Source organism: Macrotis lagotis, chromosome 1 (genome assembly GCF_037893015.1).
Source record: "Macrotis lagotis isolate mMagLag1 chromosome 1, bilby.v1.9.chrom.fasta, whole genome shotgun sequence".
NCBI lineage: Eukaryota > Metazoa > Chordata > Mammalia > Peramelemorphia > Peramelidae > Macrotis > Macrotis lagotis.
Window position 1 is genome coordinate 634211317 of NC_133658.1, and position 23358 is coordinate 634234674.

The window sequence follows — 23358 nt, forward strand, 5'->3', positions numbered from 1 at the left end:
CTCAGTCATTAATGAATTTATCTTTCTAGTGCCCTCTGTTACATAAAAATCTAATACTAAATGCAAAAAGTCAGTAATATTCAGAGTTAATAAGCCAAAATTATAAAAGTTCTCACTATGTCTGCTTATTTACCAACTATAGATTCCTCTGGATTAACTGAGGCTGCCAGGTGTGACTTTTAAGTAAGTGAGGTATTAAAGTAGCACGCATGTACATGGGTCATTAATATAAGATTTAGGTTCTTTTCCATGTGAGTAGAAATCTTTCTTCAGCTATAATTATTTCTCCTAACTGTGATCAGTTTATTTTTGCTTTCTTACTTATCAAACTCAACTTTTATAGCTCTTTATTTTCAGGTATGTGGATAAAAATCCATAATTAATGATTAGGAAATGATAAATCTACATATGCTTTTATCTTCTCAATAATGCATTCAATAGCAATTTATAATTTAAAAACAATATAAATCACAGTCAACATTATAATAGTACTTTTTTGTTTCCTGTTCATCTTTGCCACAAGGCCAAATAAAATCTGCATATGGGGGAGGAAAGAACAGGTCAAAAGAAAGGAAAAATCACCTTTGTTATTTTGCCTTTAGAATTTCTAAACATTTTTTCCCCAACATCTCAGTGAAATAATCCATTTTTCCAATACTGCAGGCATTCAAATGATTGTCACTCATGCAAATAATCACTTACACTATATGAGTTTGGTTTGGATAAAGCAAATTACCATTTGAAAAATAACTGAAAAAACACTCTGGGCTAAGACTGTGTTTTATGAACCTTAGGTCAGCCACAATATTTCTTAACCTTTTTCTCTTTGGTCTCCTTTTTTTAGCTAGATTTATCTCTGGCAATGTGTCTACATTAATAAACTACATTTAATTTCTCTAGGTATTTCACCACTAATTTAATATAAAATCTTGTAGGAAAATGAATCAGAAGTACACAAATCTCAAAAATTCAAAACTTTATTACAAGTACTATTATGGTAATAAATCAAATGCTCTATTGCTTCCTCAGTTAATATTTACATTTTGCCTATTAATACACATATGAAACTTAAAAACTATTATCAAAAGATGAGGTCCTTATGTTTTACTAAAAAAATAAATCCAAAACAAAAACATTCAGCTGTACAAACTGACTCAGCTAATCACTGATCAAAACTTAAGAAAGCTGCACATAGATAAGATAGTGGAAGGAAAATCTGAAAAAAAAAAAATGATGATAACAGAATTCATTTAAAATTGTTTCCAAAAACCTCAAAAGGCATTAATGTACCCATTTTCCAGATTGGAAAAGGAGTACAAAGAGAAAAAATAATTTGTACAAGGTCACATGGCTAGTAGTACATGAGAGGAAGTCAGAAAATCAAGAACACATACAACCTAGATCATGAGATGAGATTAGATGAACAGTACTCTGATTTAGTACAATACTATATCTATACTGAGTGGAAGTAGAAGATTAATGACATAATTAATTGGGAAGGAAAAGTATCCTTGGTTGAATTTGGGAATCTGCATAGTTTTTTCTGTGAAGCTAAGCTGTTACCTAACACAAAACATCATCTTTTTAACCGCAGTATTCTCCCATGTCACATGGCTCAAAATTACAGAGTACCATGACAAAGATATAAAACTGAAGGTGAGCCAGGAGAGTAGAAAGGAGATTATAAAGATACAAGATAAAGACAAAAAGGCTACAAAAAGATTGTCACTAACAACTTGTATGTGTGAATCAATGAGGAATGACCAGAAAATGACCAGAAAGTAGAGGCAGGAATGCTCCAAATTGAGGTAGCTAGAGGATACAGTGGATACCTTTGAATTAGGAGGACCTGAGTTCAGATTTGAACTCAGGCAACTGACACTTAACCCTGATTGCTCCACATCCAAAGCCATCTCCAGTTGTCCTGATTCATATCTGGTCACTGGACCCAGATGTTTCTGGAGGAGAAAAGTGAGACTGGTGACTTAGCACAGCATCCCCTCACTCAAATCCAAATCATGTGCTTGTCATGACATAACCTCCCTGATGTCATTATTATTATCATTACAGAGAGGTGTAACAAATGGACATCTTAAAGGCTACTCTAGTGCCTTGAAATATGAAAAGATCTTCAGGACATAGGATTGGAAAGTCACAGCTTTTCCACTAACTAGCTGTGTAACTTTGGGAAGTCAAGTTGATCCTGAGTGTCTCAGTTTCCTCATCTGTGAAATGAAAGAGTATGGTGAAATGACTTGTTAACCATTTTAAAAAATTATAAGATTATATGACTTTATTTTTCATTGATTATATGACTTTTGATGAAATGGATTTCAGTCACTGAAAATAAAATAACTGGTATTCTTTTATGCAGGTAGGTGGGGGGGAGGAATATCATTAAAAAATTCACATGTATAAAAAGTGCCCACACTATGCTTGCATTAATACTAAACGTGTCATGTACTATCATTAAACTGCTCCACCTTCATTTCAGCAAAAATAAAGCCATCTCTGCATTCTTTTTAGGAACATAATCAGTTGCAAAACTGTGATATCTCTAGCTACTATAAATCCCACCAAAGCAAAGTTCTTGTTCGCAAGGGAGGAGTGTTCCTTCTGATAGGAAAAACAATTGTGCCAGGTTTAATCAAAAGTGAAAAGGATCTCCAGAATGTTCCCTTGGAGCCACATAACCCATTGCTAATTTCAGGACGGGCTCTGCAGCATGGGTAATAAAAAATGTCCTTAGTAACAGAGAAAGAGAGAATAGCTGTTTCAAGTACATGTTGAGCCCAAACTATACAACTTGACTCTCCATTAACATGATGTTCAGTTCTAATCACTTGCTGGTAAATAATAAAATAGGTAAGAAGAAAAAAGATAAAAGAAAAACAACCACCACAAAAAAAAAAACAACAGTAAAGCAGTTTGAGGAATGTAAGGTAGTCTTAGTAACCAGTTTAACATCCCTTTGAATTTCTAGTCACTCTATTAATTTGGAATTGAACAGAGTACTTATTCTAAAAGATATCCACAGTTCTGCAAGTGGGTCAGTGGGGCTAAAAAGAGTTAGATTATGATGTTTTGAAACCAAGTGATGAAAGAAGAAACAACAGGAAATTTTAAAAACTTTCCTCCAAATATACCAAGAAGACAACTCTTTACTACTTACATTTATTCATTTTATTAAGTGTTTGAGGCCAAATTAGAATTCAAGTCCTCCTGACTCCAGGGCCAGTTGCTGTATCTATTGAACTACCTAGCTGCGTCTAGCTGTGTGACCTTGGGCAAGTCACTTAACTCTGATTGACCTGCATCCAGGGACATCTCCAGTCATCCTGATTCACATCTGGCCATTCGACTCAGATGGCCTTGGAGGAGAAACTGAGGCTGGTGATGTAGTACAGTATCCCCTCACTCAAATCCATTTCACATGCTTGTCATAGCATCCCTCCTTGATGTTGTGGTCTTTAAGTGCCTACTGTCTATAATAATCTCTACTAGCATTAATCACTTTAGATTTTGTTGGTTTTTAGATGAAATAAAATCTTTGTAAATCATAACATGATGAGATTCTTTCACTATGTTTAAAAAGAATGGCTAAAATATGACTGGACATACCACAAATTTCTACAGATTTGAGACAGTAATTTATGATACAACATTGGAAAAGAGTTAAACGCACTGACCTGCTTACATCAGGAAACCTGATTGGAAAGTATAGAACTTGGCACTTGGGTCTAATGATGCTTTCCAGATTCTTGGGTCTGTGGTCAGGAATCAGCTTCATAAATTTTCCAATAGAAGTAAGAAATGATTCCATATTAAAGGCAGAATTGAAAACCACAACATCAGCCACTAAACTGCAAGTGGAATAGAAAAGATAGATGCAAATGATATGATCATATTCACAGCAAGAATTTTAAAATAAAGTTTTATGCTTTTTATTTTTATATCATAGTCATTTCTGGTTATATTAGCCATTTTGCCTCCTATCTCCAATCTCAGCTGGTGAGGTTTCCCTTCAAGCAATCAAGAAATATATTTATTGTACAACTACTATGTATCAGTCACTCTACTGTGTATTGGGGATACAGGTACAAGGAATGAAACAGCCCATACCTGCAATGGGTTTATAATCCATACTTGCAAGGATTTTCATTCTGGAGTTTGAGCAGGGGGTGGAGTAGGGGGCAGAGATAGCAAGTAACTATAAAATACAAATATATACAAATTAGCTAAGTACAAGGTTCTTTGGAGGGGAGAAAAGCACTAGGAATTGGGGATAATAAGGAAAGGTTTAATAGACAAGAGTGGTGGAGCTGTATCTTAAAGTACATTTTAAGCAAGGTGAGAGACCAAAGCAAAGACAAGAAGACAGGGGACAGAGTCTTATTCATGAGATTATAATGTCCCATAGAGCTAGAAGAATAAGTCAGTATATGACTTTAAAAACTTAATAGAGGAGTTTATATTTTTGTTCTATATTTTCTATCATTAGGTAGATAATGGAACTGGTTAAAGAAGGAAGTCACATGGCTAGATCCATACTCCAGGAACAACAACCAATAGATTGTCCACTCCAAAAGAAAAAGAGGGAAGTATATTCAGGATTATTTTTATAGAGCCAGATTATTCCAAACAGCATTTATTTTCTAAAATCTAATCTTTCTTTATTACCTTGAAACTTTTAAACCACCATTTTAATAAAAATATTTCTATTACCTAAAGGGATATGGCAAACTTCATTTTATTTTGAATCTGAGAGTGATAAAGAACATGGAAGCTCATTAATTCATGAGGTCACACAGAATTGTATTTTGTTTTGACATCAACTTCATTTTCTGTCTATATCCCTTCCCATTTCCATTGTCTAAAGTATTTCCTTGTATCAAATTGTTTTATAAAATGGATCATGAATTTATAAAAGTTTTATAAAAACAACCTAGCAAAAATGAATCAACACATCCCTGAATACTCATAGCATAAGTAATATTCCACTTTGGGCTGCTAGTGTCACAGTGGATAGTGTATTGGACCTGGAATCATCTTGACTTCCTAAATCCATCTCTAGCCTCAGACACTTACTAGCTCTGGGCAAGTCACTTAATTCTCAGTGTCCTCAACTGTAAAATAGGCTAGAGAAAGAAATGGCAAAGTATTCCAATATTTTCCAAATGGGGTCATGAAGATTTGGCATAAAGAGTGGGACATGAGTGAAATGACTGAACATAAAATATTTTACAACCATAGTCATCCTCCTCTGCAGAGAAAGGCTGGAGATACATTTTTTCTAATTTATCTACAGTGTCAGGCTTCTTTGTTATCATAATTATATAGCATTTCAGTTTTTTCTCTTTCCATTTTACATTTTTGAAATTATTTTTCATCCCTTCAGCTTAGTTTACTTTCTATTAGTTTATATAAATCTTCTTATGGTTCTCAGTATTCTTCCCTTTTATTCATCTTTATGGCACAGTAATATTATGACATATTCATTTAACACAATTTAATTAGTCATTCCCCTAATACTTCATTTTAATTCTTTACTACTACAAAAAAGTGATGCTATAAATAATCGGATGTATATGGTACCTTGTCCTTGTCTATTTTTTAGTGGAATCTATGAGTCACAGGATATGGACATTTTCAATGCTTTTTTTTTCTTTTGGAAAAATTTCAGATTGCTTTCCAGAATGATTATACCTATTTATAACTCCAAAGCAATACAGTAGGAATGCCTTTCTTTCCACAGTGTCACCAACATTGACTATTTCCCCATGATATTTCAAAACAATGTTTCAAAAATACAACCAAGGGGGCCGCTAAGTGGCGCAGTAGATAGAGCACTGCCCCTGGAATCAGGAGTACCTGAGTTCAAATCCGGCCTCAGATAGTTAATAATTACCTAGCTGTGTGGCCTTGGGCAAGCCACTTAATCCTATTTGCTTTGCAAAAACCTAAAAAAATATACCACCAAATAAGTGAGCCTTTTGATTTTGTACATTTTGCATCTATATGACAGATGACTATTCTCTCACCCTATTAAATAATGCAGTTTCCTCACTGGCAATATATGTTAAATGGAATTCTACACTGTTGATATTCCCTATGACACATGGAATATACTGCCAAATATAACATGATACTTTCTATTTTCTGCCAAAGGCTATTTAGTGTCAAGTTTTTTCCTATGAAATCTTGCTACTACCTTCAATATTTATTCCAGCTCCAGTTTTCCAAAATATGTTGTTGCTATCCAGAAATGACTATCACAATTTTGCAAATGACTTGTTTTTCTTTTCTTCCAATGAAGAAATGATCCCGTTAAATGTAAAACCATCATTAGGACTAAAGACCCTTAAAAGTCAAAGCACTAAGAAACTTGTTTCCCTAAAATAAGCATGTTCACTTGTTTCAGTTGTTTTTTTTGTTTTTGTTTTAATTTTGAAATTTTTTTTATTTAGGCAATGGGGTTAAGTGACTTGCCCAAGGTCAAACAGCTAGGTAATTATTAAGTCTCTGAGGCCGCATTTGAACTCAGGTCCTTCTGACACCAGGCCCATGCTCTATCCACTGTGCCACCTAGCTGCCCCACACTGCACCACCTAGCTGCCCTATACTTGTTTCAGTTGTGATCTGACTCTGTGATCTCCTTTGGGGTTCCTTGGTAAAGATATTAGAGTAGCTTGCCATTTACTTCTTCAGTTCATTTGACAGATGAGGAATTGAGGCAAACAGGGTTGAGTGACTTGTGCAGGGTCACAACGCTACTAAATGTCTGAGGCTGGATTTGAACTTAGGTCTCCTGACTCTGGATCCTACTTTTTATCTCTTATAGCACCTATCTGCCCTAAAATAAGGATATTCTAAATTGTAATGGCACCACAATCTATCAGAATGATAAAAGTGAAATGCCAAATTGGAGTTCCATTTCAAACTAATAGAAAAATTAACTTTTGAACTCATATACATGCCTTCTACAATTTTTAAATATATTTTATATATTTATTTATATATAACTATATACATACATAATATAAACTTTAATACCTTTACCTTTCTGAAATCATGTCAAATGACATGAATGTCAAAATGACATGAATCTAAACATGTTACTTGTTCCAAAGTAGAAAATTACCACACGCATTTAACATTTCACATCATGCTATCCTAGCATAGTTGTAAACATCTGTAATTCTAGCCACAAGGGAGGTTGAGGCTGGAAAATTTCTAAACGTGGAGTTTTGAGTTGCAGTGATCAAGAATCAACTAGGTAGCCTTACTAAATCTGCAACCAATAGAGTGAGTATCCAATCATGGGGTCAGGTTGAGTAAGGATGGGCAAACAGGTCCGGTGGGAATTGGAACAAGTCGAAACTCCTAAATTGATAAGTAATTAGATTGTGCCTGTAAAAGTAGGATAACCCATTTAAAAAAAATTGCATGATAATCAATTTGAGTTAGTTGGGATTGTAGAGATCAAACATTCTAAAACTCTTTTACTACAGAGATATATGGAGGACAAGTGAATTGCTGAAAGCCACAGAGTTCATAAAGAGCAGAATGAGATGAATTGAGCAAGAGTAAAATTGTACAAAGATACCTTGGTTGCATCCTTTAGGAATAAAAAAAGGTGATATAAAAATATTAATTATCATATTTATAAATGAACTCCTTCTTTTCAGAAATGAATCAGTGTCATGTTTTAAAAGTGAAGCTAAGAGTCCCTTTTATAAGACCCAGGTGGATTACGTGGCTTTTATTTTTTTCCTAATCTGTTCCACTGCAGCAGAAAGGTAAGAGATCAAAAAAGGTATAAAAATACATCCATGAAATGCAAATACCCAGTGAAAAGTCAAATCTTCAGTGTAACATATTCAAATATTTGAGATATCCAAAGGCAACAAAAATGAAGTCAAAAGTTTGCAATATTTAATCCTAAAAGCTAAGGAAATTAGATTTGGAATCAGGGAACCCAGGTTCAAATACCAGATTTGACACTTAATATGTGCCTAATTATTTACCAAATTCAAGGACTTCAGTTGTCTAACCTACAAAACAAGGCGAAGGGAAGGGGGAATCTTTGGTCTATAAACAAACTTAGAGTTTTGTTGTGGGGAAAGCATTTTTTATAAGCTTTTTAGGTGCTAGATTGTTTTGGAAGTAGTTGCTATCATTATGATACAGACCAATTTTTCTTGTTGCATAAAATTCGAGTCACAATTTGGCTGGATAAATTATAAGCCAGGAAGAACAAAGAAGAAGGCTCTAGAAGTGCTGACACACCCTGAAAGAAGGACTCCAACTTAGCACTGTAACAAAAGTTGAGAGATGTTTTACAGCTAGTGTGTTTTCACCATATGTCACATATTGTAATAGCGACCCACAGGTCATAAGATAGAGTTAGGACATGTGTTCATAAGTCAGTGGGTTAGTGAAACCTATATTTAAGGTGAGATTGTATGTCAGTCATCCTTAAAGTCCTTACAGCTGCACGGTCAAGAAAGAAAACTGACATTACCCATAAAAGCAGAAGTCAGCAGGAAAACTAAAGAAACATTTGAGCAAGCAGGGACAATACTTTCTAAGGAGAATCTGAATTGGACTGCTTTCTGACACTCCTATTTTTCCCCTAAATGTCTTGTACCATTCTCCCATTAAGAAGTCAACTGATGATCTTAGCTTACCTCCTCTTAATGTTTGTCAGTTTCCCCCTCTAGTAAAAGACAGTGCAGTAAAGCACAGATCAGCTTTTTTATCCTCTTTCTATATCTACAAAGACAATATTTCATGGCACAGAATTCTAGAAATATTTAGATATCTGCTCTCAGAGCAAATATAACTGCAACTCTTTATGTTCTTATACAATTCAAAATCGATGCCAAATTAGAGATTCAAAATAATTCAGAAGTGATTATTTTTATACATTCCTTCTTTAATATAAACATATGATGATTCCATGTATATCAAAATGATTGTATATTAGGAAAAATAGATCTGATTTTTCCACATTGATTGGTCAGGTGTGTGAACATACACTTATCAAGACAGAGCAGAGCAAACAACAATGAAAAAATAAAGATGTTTCAATATTAATGAAGTGGGTTTTTTTTTATTTTAAACAAAATACCTCCTCTTCTCTCTATATAGATATAAAGGAAAGTGTTTTTATTTTATAATGAAATTTGAAAATGACTGGGGATTTTTTTATGAGACATTTCAAGCATACTCCATTTTGATAGTGCTGCAACTTCAGATTGAAGCAGCCTGTAAAAATGATGGCAAAACAATGTCTGCAAAGTGTATGGAACTCAAGTATTACCACATAAAAAGTCTGTATCTACTAAGCTATGTCACATACATGTAAACTTTTTTTTTGGGGGGGGGATTGTTAAGAACCATGAACTCAAGTGGCCAATAAGCATTAATGAAGGTGAATAAAATATAGCAAATTAATTCAGATTGATTGAACTTTATAGTTGTAATTGTATATAATCTAATAACAAAGCTACTTCATACAGATGTTATTAACTTCTTTCATTAACTTAGCTTCAGGAAATACATTTTATTGAAGCAACAATAAAGGACTCTCACCTTTAAAATGTCATGGTATTTTAGTATTGCACTGATTCACAACAGTAGATGGAAATAAAGTAAAAATATATTTGCCATTTTTACCTTTTCCTGTCCTAAAGCCCAAAGAAAATTGCTACATTATCCTTTAATTTCTATTTATTCTTCTAAAATTTCTTCCTTCAAATTCACTGGAATGCAGCAAAGTAAGTCTATGCTGATTAATTATCCTTTGTTAAAAACTGTGTATGAAATCAAGACTCACAGAATAACAGAGCTCAAGGTTCCCTCTAGGCCTTTGATTCTATCTTGATGGTTATGAAAACAATAGAGACTAATAATGTATTCAACATATATTTAGAAGATAAAGAAATAAGTTATAGGAGTAGTATGATATTGGTCTAAGTGAATATTATTTTACAGACCACATTACTACACTTAATTTATTACCTTGGCAACAGTGTTCAGATTTTTATGTTTTGGTGCATTCTGAGGGAGTAGTAGTAGTACTATATTACCCCTAGATTTATTTAAATGATGAAAATTCTGAAAGAAGCAATAATAACAACCCCAATTATTAAGTTAAATACAGTGTTATAATCTACACCTACCATGAAAGAATTTGGTTATATCCATATTGGAAATCCCTCTCCTGGCATTTCTGGACAGGATATACCAATTGGTTCTCATGAAAGTAAAGAACCTTTTTCAATTTGCCAAGGTCAGGCCGAAGGGCAGTCAGTTCAGTCAGGTTAAGCACAGAGCTTGCAAAGAGGATCCTGAGAAACAAGGAGAGCAGTGTTTACTTTATATGAGCATGCTCAAAGGGTTCACTCTTTACCCTTCCTTTTCCCTTCTCCACAACTCCCCCATCCTACAAGAAAAACATCACTCCTGTAGGGACACATCAATAGTTAAGCCTTAATATCATGTAGCAGCATTCTAAGTTTTGATCTCTTAAAAAGCAGCTGCTAACAACTCAACTAGAAAAGCACTGAATCTCATTGGTCTTCTCAGCTCAGTTACAGAGAGATGCAAAAAAAAAAAAAGCTAGATGGATTTTATTGAAAAAGGCAAGAAAAGCGGTATCTGAAGGACAAATGGAACAAAGATAAGGCTGACTGGGGAATACTTTGCTTGCCAGTTTCATTATACTTTACTTTTTTATGCAACCAACTACTGAAATTCAATATATGAACAAGAATGGCACATGTTCGTGTTATGACATAAACCCTTTTGATTTATGCCGTAGACTTATTGAGTGTGGTCTTTTTCTCTGCATATTTTCTTTACTATTTTTTTTGTAAACTATCCCACAATGGTTGTTTTATTTTATCTTTCCTTCTCCATTATTGGACTGCTAATGGCACCATATGCACAGTCTGTAAAATTCCTCCTTTAAAAGCACAAGTCCAAGAAATGCCGAGACATTTCTTGCCTGTGAAACAGCAATGAACACAAGTTAACATTGTTCTGTATAATCAACATTCTGATAAATTAATGATTCAACAGGTATATACTGAGTACCCACTATGTGTCTGGCACTGTGTTATGTTAGATACTGAGGGAAATAAAAGTATTTAGTTGGAAAAAAAGGAGCCAAAGACACTTAGATTATACTGTCTCAATGGAATGCCACTATTACAAATTTGCAAGACTACCTACATTTAAATGCACTATGTACTATATGAAGAATAGAATAATATCTTCATTATTATCAGAATTACAAACACTATAAATCCTCCAATACTGACAAGCCAAATGGTTAACTTCAGGTATTTATCAGATATGAAACAGTGAGTTCCAGATAATAATGCATAATAACTGGCATTTATCTAGAGCTATAAGGTTTATAAAACATTTTGCATATATTATCTCATTTATAAGATTATGGGTATATAGTAACTCTAGGCATCCAAATCTGGGATTCAAATTTTACCTCTGAGAATTCAAAGTAACATTCAATATCAAAATACAATAATATCTATACCCTGAATTGTGTGATGAGTAATTAATAAAAGCTTTTTTCCTTTCAAATCAAGTCTACCATAACAAGCAACCCAAATTGTTTATTATTTGTTCTTTTTTCCATTTTGGAAGAGCAGATAGGAAAAACCATAGGGGGCTAGCTTGTACTGAGTAAAACAATATCTCCCCCCCTTTTATACACACATATATATATATATATATATATATATATATATATATATATATATATATATATATATATATATGTATTCCAGAAGTTGAAAAGAGATAATAAAATGTGGTGACAACTGCTTTTTTTTTTATAAAACACGGCACCTGTGAAACAGGATAATAAAAATCATGTATAATGGTGTACCTTGATCAATGAGCTCTCCCTTTCAGGGTGAAAGGACGGCAGTCATCATGCCCAATTATTCTTTAGGTTTTCAATAATATAGCACAAGCCAGTGCTTATGATGATATAAATGCCTATTCTGTAAGACCCGGGCAAAACCACCAACCATATTTTAAATATAAGTACACCAAAAATGCATCAAATGGTAAAAACAGGAGAGTTGGGGAAAAGCTCTCTGTCTCCTTGTCAAATTCATTGGTCATCTGCTTAACACAATGAATATATTTTAGAAGTTCAGTCAGCTGTTAATTAAGTAGAGCTAATTTATATATTTTATGGATAACCTTCAATAAGTTTGTAATCCCTGGCTATTCTTTATAATTCCACCAATGCTTCCTCCAGCAACATATGATATACACTAGAGGAATGAGAATTCACTTTACCACTAACCCCCCCCCAAAAAAAAAATCTCATTAGAAATATAAACCATTTAAAATAACAACAACTACGCGGTTCTGAAATTCTACAGCAATTTTTTTCTTGTTATCTATTCTTGATTATTCTATTAACATGGTTATTCAAGCCTTTGCTTAAAATCACAAATACAAACTGCAAGTTTATACTCTTATGTGTGGTATGGAGGTGATATTAAATTCTTAATATGGATGCCAGAAAAGCCTAATCTCTGGCAGACCTTACAAATATGGGAAGGATACAATAATGATGATGAAATACCACCTCCTATAACCCCACAGTACTAAGGCCTTCTCTCTGGGATTACCTTTCATTTATACTGTCTGTATTTCATAGGTACAATCTTTCCCATGTTGTCTCCCCATTGCGATGTAAATTCCTTGAAGCAAAGGACCATATATTTGCCTTTTTTGTGTCCTTTGTGCTTAGCACAAATTCTGGCTTGTTGATAGATTAATGACTGATTGGATAAAGTTTTATGTATCTCTGGTCCAATGACCAGTTTAGCTAAGTCTAGAGAAGCTCGTCTCCAGAATTTTGACCACTATGTAATGACTTTTTTTTTGGCCAAAATAAGCTTTTCATTAAAATTTAGAAAGAGTGTAGTATTTATAATTTAAGAAAATATTCATCTTAATATATTATGAATATTTTGAGGCACTGATGATGACTGCAATAAAGTCTTTAAGCATTTCCAATGTTTATAGAAGGAATGAAAGTAACCACAAAATAAAGGCCAAAATAAAAAAAAAAAGCTCTTTACAAAAGGAAAAATAATCCATCTTTTTAAATAACTCATTATAAAATGTGACCAAATTATTTCACAAAACTACAGAGTTCCAGAATTAGAAGTGTTTCACAAAGCATCTAATCCAATCCCCTCCCTTTGCAGATGAATAGCAATCAATTTAGTCAATTTTAGAACTAGGTCAGAAGTTAGTTCGACTGATGAAACAGTTCAGTACTCTATCAATTTTATTACTCATTTTTTTTTGTAGGGAGCACTAATTACAAACATATTAAGACATTTGAAAAAAAAGTCTATGGGTAAAATGCTAAATGCTGGCAAAGTTTTTAGAACTTTTAAGTTAACCATAGGAAGGGTCATTGTGAATCTGCCCATGAAGAGGAATGTGAACATGTTATACAATGGAAATAAAGTCAGGAAATCTGGAATCAAATCCCTCTCATTCTTACTCTGGTATCCTTGAGAAAGTCTTTAGTTTCCTTGTTTCTCAGCTTCCTCATTTGAAAACAGAGGGAGTATGACCAGACAGATGATTCCATGGATAATGATCTAGGGCAAATCAGGGGAAAATACCATATAGAGTATTTTACCTTACTAGCTACCGGTAGGGAATGAAAGTACAGCATACTATAATATTACTAGTGACATCACTATATTGGCAGGTACTCTCTGTGACATCAATATTAATCTTCCCTCAGTTATTATATAATAAATTCAAGCAAGGTGAGCTTTATTATCTCACAGAGTCTAACTAGGAGAAAAGGACACAAGGTAATAGCAAAAACCGAAAGAAACATGCTAATTCCTGACAGCTGCCGCTTGAGCACAAGTCAAATTGAACAGTTTATCTCAGCATAAAGATGTTATAAGGTTTTACGTTTAATTTTTTAAATTAACATAAAACCCAGAGAAAGCAGTTAAGTGATCTTTCACAAACATGACATACTACAATCACTGTATAAGCTGGATTAGTACTTATTACCACACTACTAGAGAATTAAGCTGTTTTTAGACCACCAAAGAGCTTTAAATTGCAACTTTTGTCTCTGAAAGAGAAACCTATATTTAAAATGTCTGCTAAATTCAAATTAACAGCTACATCATTAGCTTACCATCTCACCAAAAGTAGATATAAACTGCTATTACAGTAGTCCAACCAAAACTGCTTATATGCTGCCAGAATGTTAATATCATTCCGTATGTTTGTGTGTACATTGAGATACGTACAAAGCTACAGAAGAAACATCCATTCCCCATGAATTTTAAAGACATAGATTAATGGCAATCCATTTAAATATACCATAAAGACAACTGACCTTGGAATCAAAAGCCTATTCTTGCCTTCCTGTTTTGAGTAAGCTTGATTTTTTTTTGGCCATATTCCTTCTTTCCTAAATGTGTTCAAAGGGAACCATGAACCTTATTACATCTGAATATAATACTCAGAAAGAGGTACATCCTTCACTGTTTCAAATACTGTTTCTGGCCACTTAGGTACAAGTTCTTACACAGTAAGAATCTCTTCAACCAATGGGTCTCACTGAAACTAATGGATTTGGACTTTTTTTTATTTTTTTAAACCATAAAAAACTAGCATTCTTGTTTTATTGCTAGTCAATTCCTCCAGTTGCCTCATTTTCATTCATTGGTCTGGTTGGTCTATGTAAGTCAAATGGAAGGGGAAAAGGAAAAGGAGAAAGGGGAAAGAAGAGGGGAAGGGGGGAGAAGCGGGGAAAGGGAAAATAAAAAGAGGAGGGTGAGGAGGAATAGGGAAGGGAAGGGGAAAAGGAAGAGTACAAAGAAGGGAACAGAAAGGGAAGGGGAAGGGTAGAGGAAGGGAGACAGGAGGGGAAAAAAGGAAGGAGAAGGAAAGGGAAATGGGAAGGGAAGAGAAAAGGGGGGAGGAAAAGGGTCCAGAGAAGGGGAAGGGAAGAAAAGAGAGAAGGGGGAAAGGGAAGGGAGGAAGGAAAATTAATATAGTATATCATCATCATCATTATCACATCACTATATCAGCTAACATTTATACAATATCCTGTTCCAAGAATTGCATTAAGTGCTCTATAAATATTATCTCATGTGATCCTTACAACAACCCTGAGGGAGATATTATTATCCTCATTTTACAGAGGAGGAAACTAAGGGAAACAGAACACAGTGGTTTAGCCAGATTCACACAGTTACTAAGTGTCTGAGGCCCAATTTGAACTCAGGTCTTCCTAATGCCAAACCAAGAGCTCTAGCCACCATGCCACTTAGCTGCTTTCTTACGTAGTTCCTACAACACTTAACATAGTAAGCACCAGACAAACAAACAAAAAAAACTTAAGATTCTGAAGATAAGGTACCAGACACACAGATCCTCTCTCAAGCTGAACTGCCAAACATTCAATCTCTACTGTAATCAGTGTAATTCTGATGGGTTAATAATGTTGTTTAAATGCCAAAAATACTTTTGCCTAAAAGATATTTTATGGAGCACTGAAGAGGCAAGTGTTCACATGGAAGTTAAAAAAAAAAAAGAAATACAAAGACACTTTCAAGGTCTCTCTAAAGAACTATGTAATCATTGTGAGATGTAAGACCCACTGGCACAGGACTATCCAACATGGTGTACTTACAAAAAGGTGGCACTGTATTTTAAGAGCAAAGCAAAACTGCAATAGCTTAAAAGAAACTTGGAGATGCATATTTAAAGATGTTTCCAATGCAAATGTTCATAAAGATTTGTGATCGACTTGTGGCAGAGCTTTCCAAGCTCCTATTTGTCTGACCCAGCTATAGTTGGACATAACGTACCATGACCCCAACACAATGATGGACAACAACCAACCAACCAATTGGAGTGGTTTGCCATTTCCTGCTCCACCTCATTTTAGAGGTGAAGAAACTGAGGCAAACAGGGTTAAATGACTTGCCCAGGGTCATATGGCTAATAAGTGTCTATATCTGGCTTGTAACTCAAATATTGCTGACTCCAGGTCCAGCTTGAGGTACCGTACCCACCTATCTGCCCCAACATAATAGGATATTACTGTACAATAAAAAAATGATTACTATAAAAAACAAAACAAAAAACCAAAAAATTACTATAAATTGAGAGAAACAGGATAAAATCTCTAAGAACCGAAAAAAATGAACAAAACCAAAAGAATTATTTAAAATCATGTAAATGAGACACTATAAAGGAGACAAATGGAGTAACTACAAAATTAATACCTTTACTACACAAAGTAGAAAGTCTAAGTTTAGGGGCAGAATAGCTTATGCATTGCAAGGTGTGGTCAACATATCTTGTGTTGTATTTAATTGTTACAAGGGAGTTCGATATTGAGATGGGGTAAGGTATGGGAAAAGGAGATAGTCCAGAAATTACTACAAAACAAATAAACTTTTTTTCCCTTTTAAATTGGATTATTGGACCTTTTAGAATGGGTATCATGAATGTTAGAAAATAAATGAGGACCTGGATACCCAGATATCCCCAAAAATAATGTTATGAAGGATCTGTGCAAAATGTCATCTCAATCTGAGTTTTTTTTTTCCATTAAAATGAAATATTCTAAGAACTGGTTCTCAAAAAAAATCCTATAAAATAATCTAAGATGAAATGAACTTGAAATTATTCTCCTAAGATTAAAAATAGACTAGTGAGGCTATACTATAGTTATGAATGAGAACTCCCCCCTCCTACCACATTCTAAAAGCTCAAAATATTATGTTTGCTTTTTAACTATATTCATTCATGATGCAGATCTAATGTGTTAATAAAAAATTAAAACTTTTACTGCATCATAAAGAAAAGACTAATGTATATAAAGTCAGGAAATACAAAGATGTTATTCAGTTAATTTCTTGAGCACTTTACTACATTCAAATATGTTAACCATTGTGAGTGAAATAAAAAATAAGGTAAGATGCATTTCCTACCCTTGAGGATTTTACCATCTAAAAGAGGAGATGGATATATACAGCTTAAATATGACATAATGTGTTAAAAGTGTGATCAGAGGAATACAGAGAAGAAGACCAAAGAAGTGAAGGTGATAAAATATGAAGTATTTTTGCCACCACTTTGTTAAAATTTACATATATATTCACATATTATAAACTCATAGCTTCTAATATAGTCCTTTCTTGTTCTGTCTTAAGTTCCCAATTAAAATATGTTCAAGCATGCATAAAGCATGAACAATGCAAGCATTCAGGGGTACAGAAGATGAATGAAACACTTTCAAATACGGTGATATGAAAAATGGAGACATGGAAGATGGATCTTGAAGCAAAGAAATGGCCTTCATAGGGAAAAATGAAGAGGGGAGAAAGAGACTACAAACACAACTAGAGTGATGATATAGTAAGATTGCCACAACTAGAGTTACGATGTAGTAAGATTGCCCCACTGGAAAATTACTGACTATAATGATGGTAACTTAAATTTACACAGTTTTTACAGTTTCCAAAACACTCTATTTTATCTGACATTTTCAAAAACTCTTTGAGACATGGACAGGTATGATTGTCCCCATTTTACGAATAAGGAAAATAAGTAAGGTTCAAAAAGGTTAAGTGATTTGTCCAAGGCAAATCTGAAACTGGAAATCATATTCTCCGACTCCTTGTCTACACAATAACTCACTAAATAGCACTGCTTTGCTATTTGGAATTCTGAAAAAAATTGCACTAACAGGCTTCAGTAGATACCAGATCACTCTATGATTTTTAATCAAATTAGTAAACCATGGGGTTTTTAAGTGTTATGATTATTGTGATATATAATTTCTACTTTGATCTGATTATGTTTTACAAAAGCTTTTTGTCTAATATGGACAAAATTATTGATTAGTAAAGTAACTTCTATGTGCAAAGTATTTTGCTAAACAATACTGTCTTCCACTTAGTTTAGTAGCAAGAGTTTAAAATTGTTTCTTCTCCATGTGTATGAACAGAATATCTGTCATTTTCATTGAAGCATATTTGATATATTTTCTATTTTCCAAAACATTTATAAATATTGAATAACAACATTTTCCTTATTTTCGATAATAATTCTCATTACCCCCCCCAAAATAGATCTTCATCTTGTTATGGCATGGTATAGTGGGAAAGAAAAGACATTTGCAGGAATTAAGGTTTCTTCATTCCTAATTTGTTTTTTTTATTTGATTTTTTTTTTGCAAGGCAATGGGTTTAAATGGCTTGCCCAAGGCCACACAACTAGGTAATTATTAAGTGTCTGAGGCTGGATTTGAACTCAGGTACTCCTGACTCCAGGGCCAGTGCTCTATCCACTGTGCCACCTAGCCGCCCCCATTCCTAATTTCTTAAGATGAATTGAGGTAAACTTTTGTTTCAATATGTAATTTCTCTTAACACAAATCTAGCCTTATGAAAAAAGTACTGTTCCTGAAGTCAGAGGATGTGAGTCTTTGGCTTGCCTCTACCACTGACAAAGGCCTTTGATAAATTACTTGTCTTCTCTGGATTTCAATGAATAACTTTGTCTTCACTTCTAACCACCCAAAGCATTAAAAGAATTGATGGACTGAGATAAACTATTTACTCGGCAAATCTTAGAAAAAAGTACTATTTACGTTCAAGATATTACTCAAATTATTTTCATGTCAACCTAAGGCCATTGGAGTATATAAAAACTCCACATGTAAATATAATTAACTACATAACTTCTTTTGGAGGGAAAGAGAAGGGCCAGGCAATCAGGATTAAGTGATTTACACAGGGTCACACAGTTAATAAGTATCAAGTGTCTGGGGCTGAATTTGAACTCAAGATTCTCCTGACTCCAAGGCCAGCTATCCAATAAGTCACCTGGCTTCCTTGAATATATAATGTCTTAAAACCAGTTAATACATAAATCAAATTGTAAGAATTTAAGCCCTTTTCATTTGAAGGAAATTCCATTACCAAGAATATTATTTTTTTTTTTGGATTTTTGCAAGGCAAATGGGGTTAAGTGGCTTGCCCAAGGCCACACAGCTAGGTAATTATTAAGTGTCTGAGACCAGATTTGAACCCAGGTACTCCTGAGTCCAGGGCCAGTGCTTTATCCACTATGCCACCTAGCCGCCCCTACCAAGAATATTGTTACTGGAGCCAGTGTAATATGTTCCTTTGAGCCAAGATGCACATATTTCCTCATTGAACATTCTATCAATAATTAAAAAAACTTCTGATCACTATGCTTATTTGAGTCTTGATAAGGAGCTTAGCAAGCATCTCATTCAAGCCCTGCTTGAAAGGAATCATCTTTATAATATTTATGAAACATATACAGCCTCTGAAGGCCTTCAATGTTGAGAAACAGGCTACCTCTTAAGGACAATCCATCCCAGGTCTTTCCAGTTCTAACTACTGGGAAACTTCTGAAATCACATCTGTAAAATACATCCTTTGTTTTTGTTCATCCTCTGGGGTCAAAGAGAATAAGTCTGATTCCACTGCCAGAGGACATTCCTTCAAATACTTAAAGGCAGCTATCACAACACCTAAATCTTCTGTTCTAAATGCTAAACATCTCCAGGTCCTTCAAATGATCTTGTTTTAACATTTTATTTTTATTTAAGGCAATGGGGTTAAGTGACTTGCCCAAGGTCACACAGCTAGGCCATTATTAAATGTCTGAGGCTGGATTTGATCTCAGGTTCTTCTGACTCCTGGGCCAGTGCTCTATCCACTTCAAATGATCTTAACACGATCTGGATTAATGCCCACCATTATCCTGTCTGCCCTCTTTTGAATACTCTCTGGACTGTACAAGTAGTAGGGTATAGAACATTGCAGAAGTGGTCTGATGTCAATTTAGTGGTAAACACTGATAAATAGGGTCCTATAAGCTGGGTTTTGAAGAATAAATATGACTTTCTCATAGGCAGAGAGAGGGGGGAAGGAACAAATACAATTAGAGTTATGATGCTGTAAGACTGTCCCACTAGAAAGGAACCACCTATTAGATTGTAAGTTCCTTGAGGGTAGGGACTATTTTTTGCTTTTTTTTTGGGGGGGGGGATTCCCAGAACTAAGTACAATGTATATTACATAAGAGACACTTAATAAATTTCTATTGATTGATAATGAACCTAAGAAATTAAGGACTTACTATAAGCTCATGAAAAGTGAAATAACATGAGAAAACGACCAAGTCAACTAAGGAAAACTTTGAAAGATAGAATAAACACTATAGAATTTTGGGACAAGAAATGGTCACAATAAGTCTTAGAGTATTGTGGGAAAAAAATAATTGAAGGAGGGAATTCATTTACCTTTTGGAAGGAGAATGTGCTTTAGATAAATGGAGGAAATTTAATGTAACCCAGACAGGAAATAATTGAACTATCTTTAAAAACTTTTCCATTCCTTTCAAGCTTTCATTTTACAACTTTCCTCCCACTCTTACTCAAATTCCTAGAGAAAGCTTTCCATAATTGGTTCTTCACTTCCTTTTACTTACTCAGTAAGTGAAAGTCCCTGGAAATCTTATTTCTGATCTCATCAGGTAATTGAAAAGAATTTCTCCAAAGTTTTGATGTTGCTGTTATTACTGTTCAGTAATTTTTCAATCATTTTCAACTCTTTGTGATATTTGGGGTTTTCTTGACAAAGATACTAGAGTGGTATGCCATTCCCTTCTCCACCTGAGGCAAATAGAGTTAAATGATTTGCCCAGAGTTAGCAATATAAATTACCAAATAAGATGTTATTTTCTAATTCCTCATCCTTTTGACATCTGCTGCATTTGACATTAGAAATTACCCTCTACACTCTCATTTCTTGGATTCTCTCTCTTTTAGCTTTTGGGACATCTCTGTCCTGATTTCCTTACCTCCCTTAACTTTCTTCAGTCTCTTTTGCTCATTATCTACATCACATACCCTAACTGCAGGTGCTTCCCAAGGATCTTCTGGATGTTCATCGTATACAAATGTCTCCCAGATCTATATTTTAAATTTTGGCATCTCCCTTTATTTCTGGCAACTCAACTGTCTGCACTTCAAACTGGAGGATCCAAACTCATGTCAAGCTCATCAATCCAAAAGAGAAATCATTACCTTTTTGATAACATTCATCCACTAGCATTCCTATTTCTATAACATCAAAGGCACCAGTCTAGCAATCATCCAGGTTTTTATAAACTCATTATCGTCAACAATCATTAATCTATATGTAAAATCAATGAATCTTACTATTTCTACCTCCGCAACATCTCTCACATCTGACATTTTGCTCTATCAAATAGCTACTACCTCAGATAAGACCCTCTTCACCTCTTGCCTAAATTAAAACTTCCTAATTGGTCTTCCAAAATCTAGCCTCTCCCCACTCCAATTTATCCTTCACATAGCTGCCAAAGTGATTTTCCTGACTTGAAGGGCTAATCATTTTAGCTCTTATTCAATTAACTACAACAGGTTCCTATAGCCTCTACAATAAAATATAAATTCCTTCTTTAGTTTTTAAAGTCTTTTTCAACCTGGTCTCAATTCATATTTCTAAACTTATATGCCCTGCTACCCTGTCAACACTTTAGTTTTCAATAAAAATGGACAGCACATATTAAACAATTCTTGCAACTCTGTGCCTTCCTACAGAGCATTTTCTATATCTCGAATACACTCCTTCATCTCCATTTCATAAAATCCTTCATTTTTTAAAAGACGTAACCTAAGTACCACCTTTGACACTTAAACATTGCTGAATTTCAATTGCTAATCAATGCCCACTATCTCTTAACTAACTCATATTTCTTTTCTATATGCTGATATAGGGAACAAACCTTTGTTAAATATCTACTCACGGTTCACCACATTGTGTGTGCTAGTGCTTTTCATACAGTATTTCATTTGATTCTCACAATAACCCTGAGAGAAAAGCGCTCCTCATTTTATCAGTTATCTCCCTTTCACAGTTGAAGAAACTGTGGGAAACCCAGATTAAATGATTTGCCCAGAGTCACATGGTCTGTAAATATCAGATCTGAACTCAAATCTTTTTTACTTTATCCCTAATATTCTATCTATGTCACCATTACACTGCATAGCCATATACAGATATAGATATATGTATAAATATATCTATATCTCTCTCTATAGACACACATATATATACACACACATATGTTATCTTCCTTGATAGAATGTAAGCTCCTTGTGAGTAGCAAATTTAAAATTTTTCTTTTCTTGTTCTTTTTTTTTTTTTTTTTGTATTTCTACCGTCAGCACTTGGCAAAATGTGCCTGGTACACAGCTATTGCTTAATAAATGTTTGCAAATTGGCTGATATGAAGAAAGCACATAGTGAAAAGAAAGTATCATCTAAAAGCCCTAAGTAGACTGTTAGGCTATAATGTAGCAAACTACTGAAAGCTTGGAATAGTGAAGACTCATGATGGTGTTTCAAATTCAATGTCAGGCATTTATTAGCTGAGTGATATTGGGCAAGTCATTTAACCCTGTTTGCCTCAGTTTCTTCATTTCTAAAATCTGGAAAAAGAACTTGGCAGTATCTCTGCCAAGAAAGATCCCAAATAGGGTCGGAGTTAGACACAACTGATAAGACTGAACAGCAACAAAAGCTATAATGTAAGGTTTAAGGAGTTGAATAATAGAGATAAGTTATTGACAAGTAATATGGGGAAAATTCTGGAGAACCTATAATGCTGAGCTCAGTAAACTGATGCTATTTATCCTTCATTCTTGAAGAAGACCATGACATCAGGGAGGTGATGCCATGACAAGCACATGAATTAGTTTTGAGACAGGGGCTGCTGTCCTAAGTCACCAGTCTCACTTTCTCCTCCACAGTCATCTCGGCTCAGTGGTCATATATGAATCAGGATGACTGGCGATGGCCCTGGATGCGAGGCAATCAGGATTAAGTGACTTGCCCAAGGCCACCCAAGCTTACACAGCTAGTGAGTGGCAAATATCTGCGGTTTGATTCAAACTCCTGTCTTTCTGCTCTATTCACTGCACCACCAGCTCTGTGCTCAGTAAATCAGACTTATTTTGTCAACAATGGACAATCATTGAGGGTTTTTGAGCAGGCACTTTTAATAGCTCCTATTTATTGAAAAAAAAAGTAAGGCTATCAAGTATTTTTTTCAGATATTTCATTCATGTTCTATTTTCATGGCCCCATTGGAGTTTTCTAGGCAAGATACTTAAGAGGTTTGACATGTCCTTCTCTAGTTCATTTTATAGATGAGGAAAATGAGATGGAG

General features: G+C 34.4%; 1 protein-coding gene across 17 annotated transcripts in view; it reads right to left on the reverse strand.

Annotated features, from left to right (window-relative positions):
- Positions 1–23358, reverse strand: part of GTDC1 (glycosyltransferase like domain containing 1) — a 671515-nt gene that overhangs the window by 408745 nt on the left and 239412 nt on the right. For 11 of the 17 annotated variants that reach the window (XM_074215094.1, XM_074215092.1, XM_074215090.1 and 8 more), the window contains 2 exons: positions 10188–10355; positions 3690–3863 (listed from right to left, as the gene is read on the reverse strand). The exons of 1 other annotated variant lie outside the window; for it this stretch is intronic. In XM_074215094.1, the coding sequence (XP_074071195.1) occupies positions 3690–3863; positions 10188–10355 (342 nt within the window). 5 more of the 17 variants (XM_074215100.1, XM_074215101.1, XM_074215107.1 and 2 more) reach the window with 5 other exon arrangements.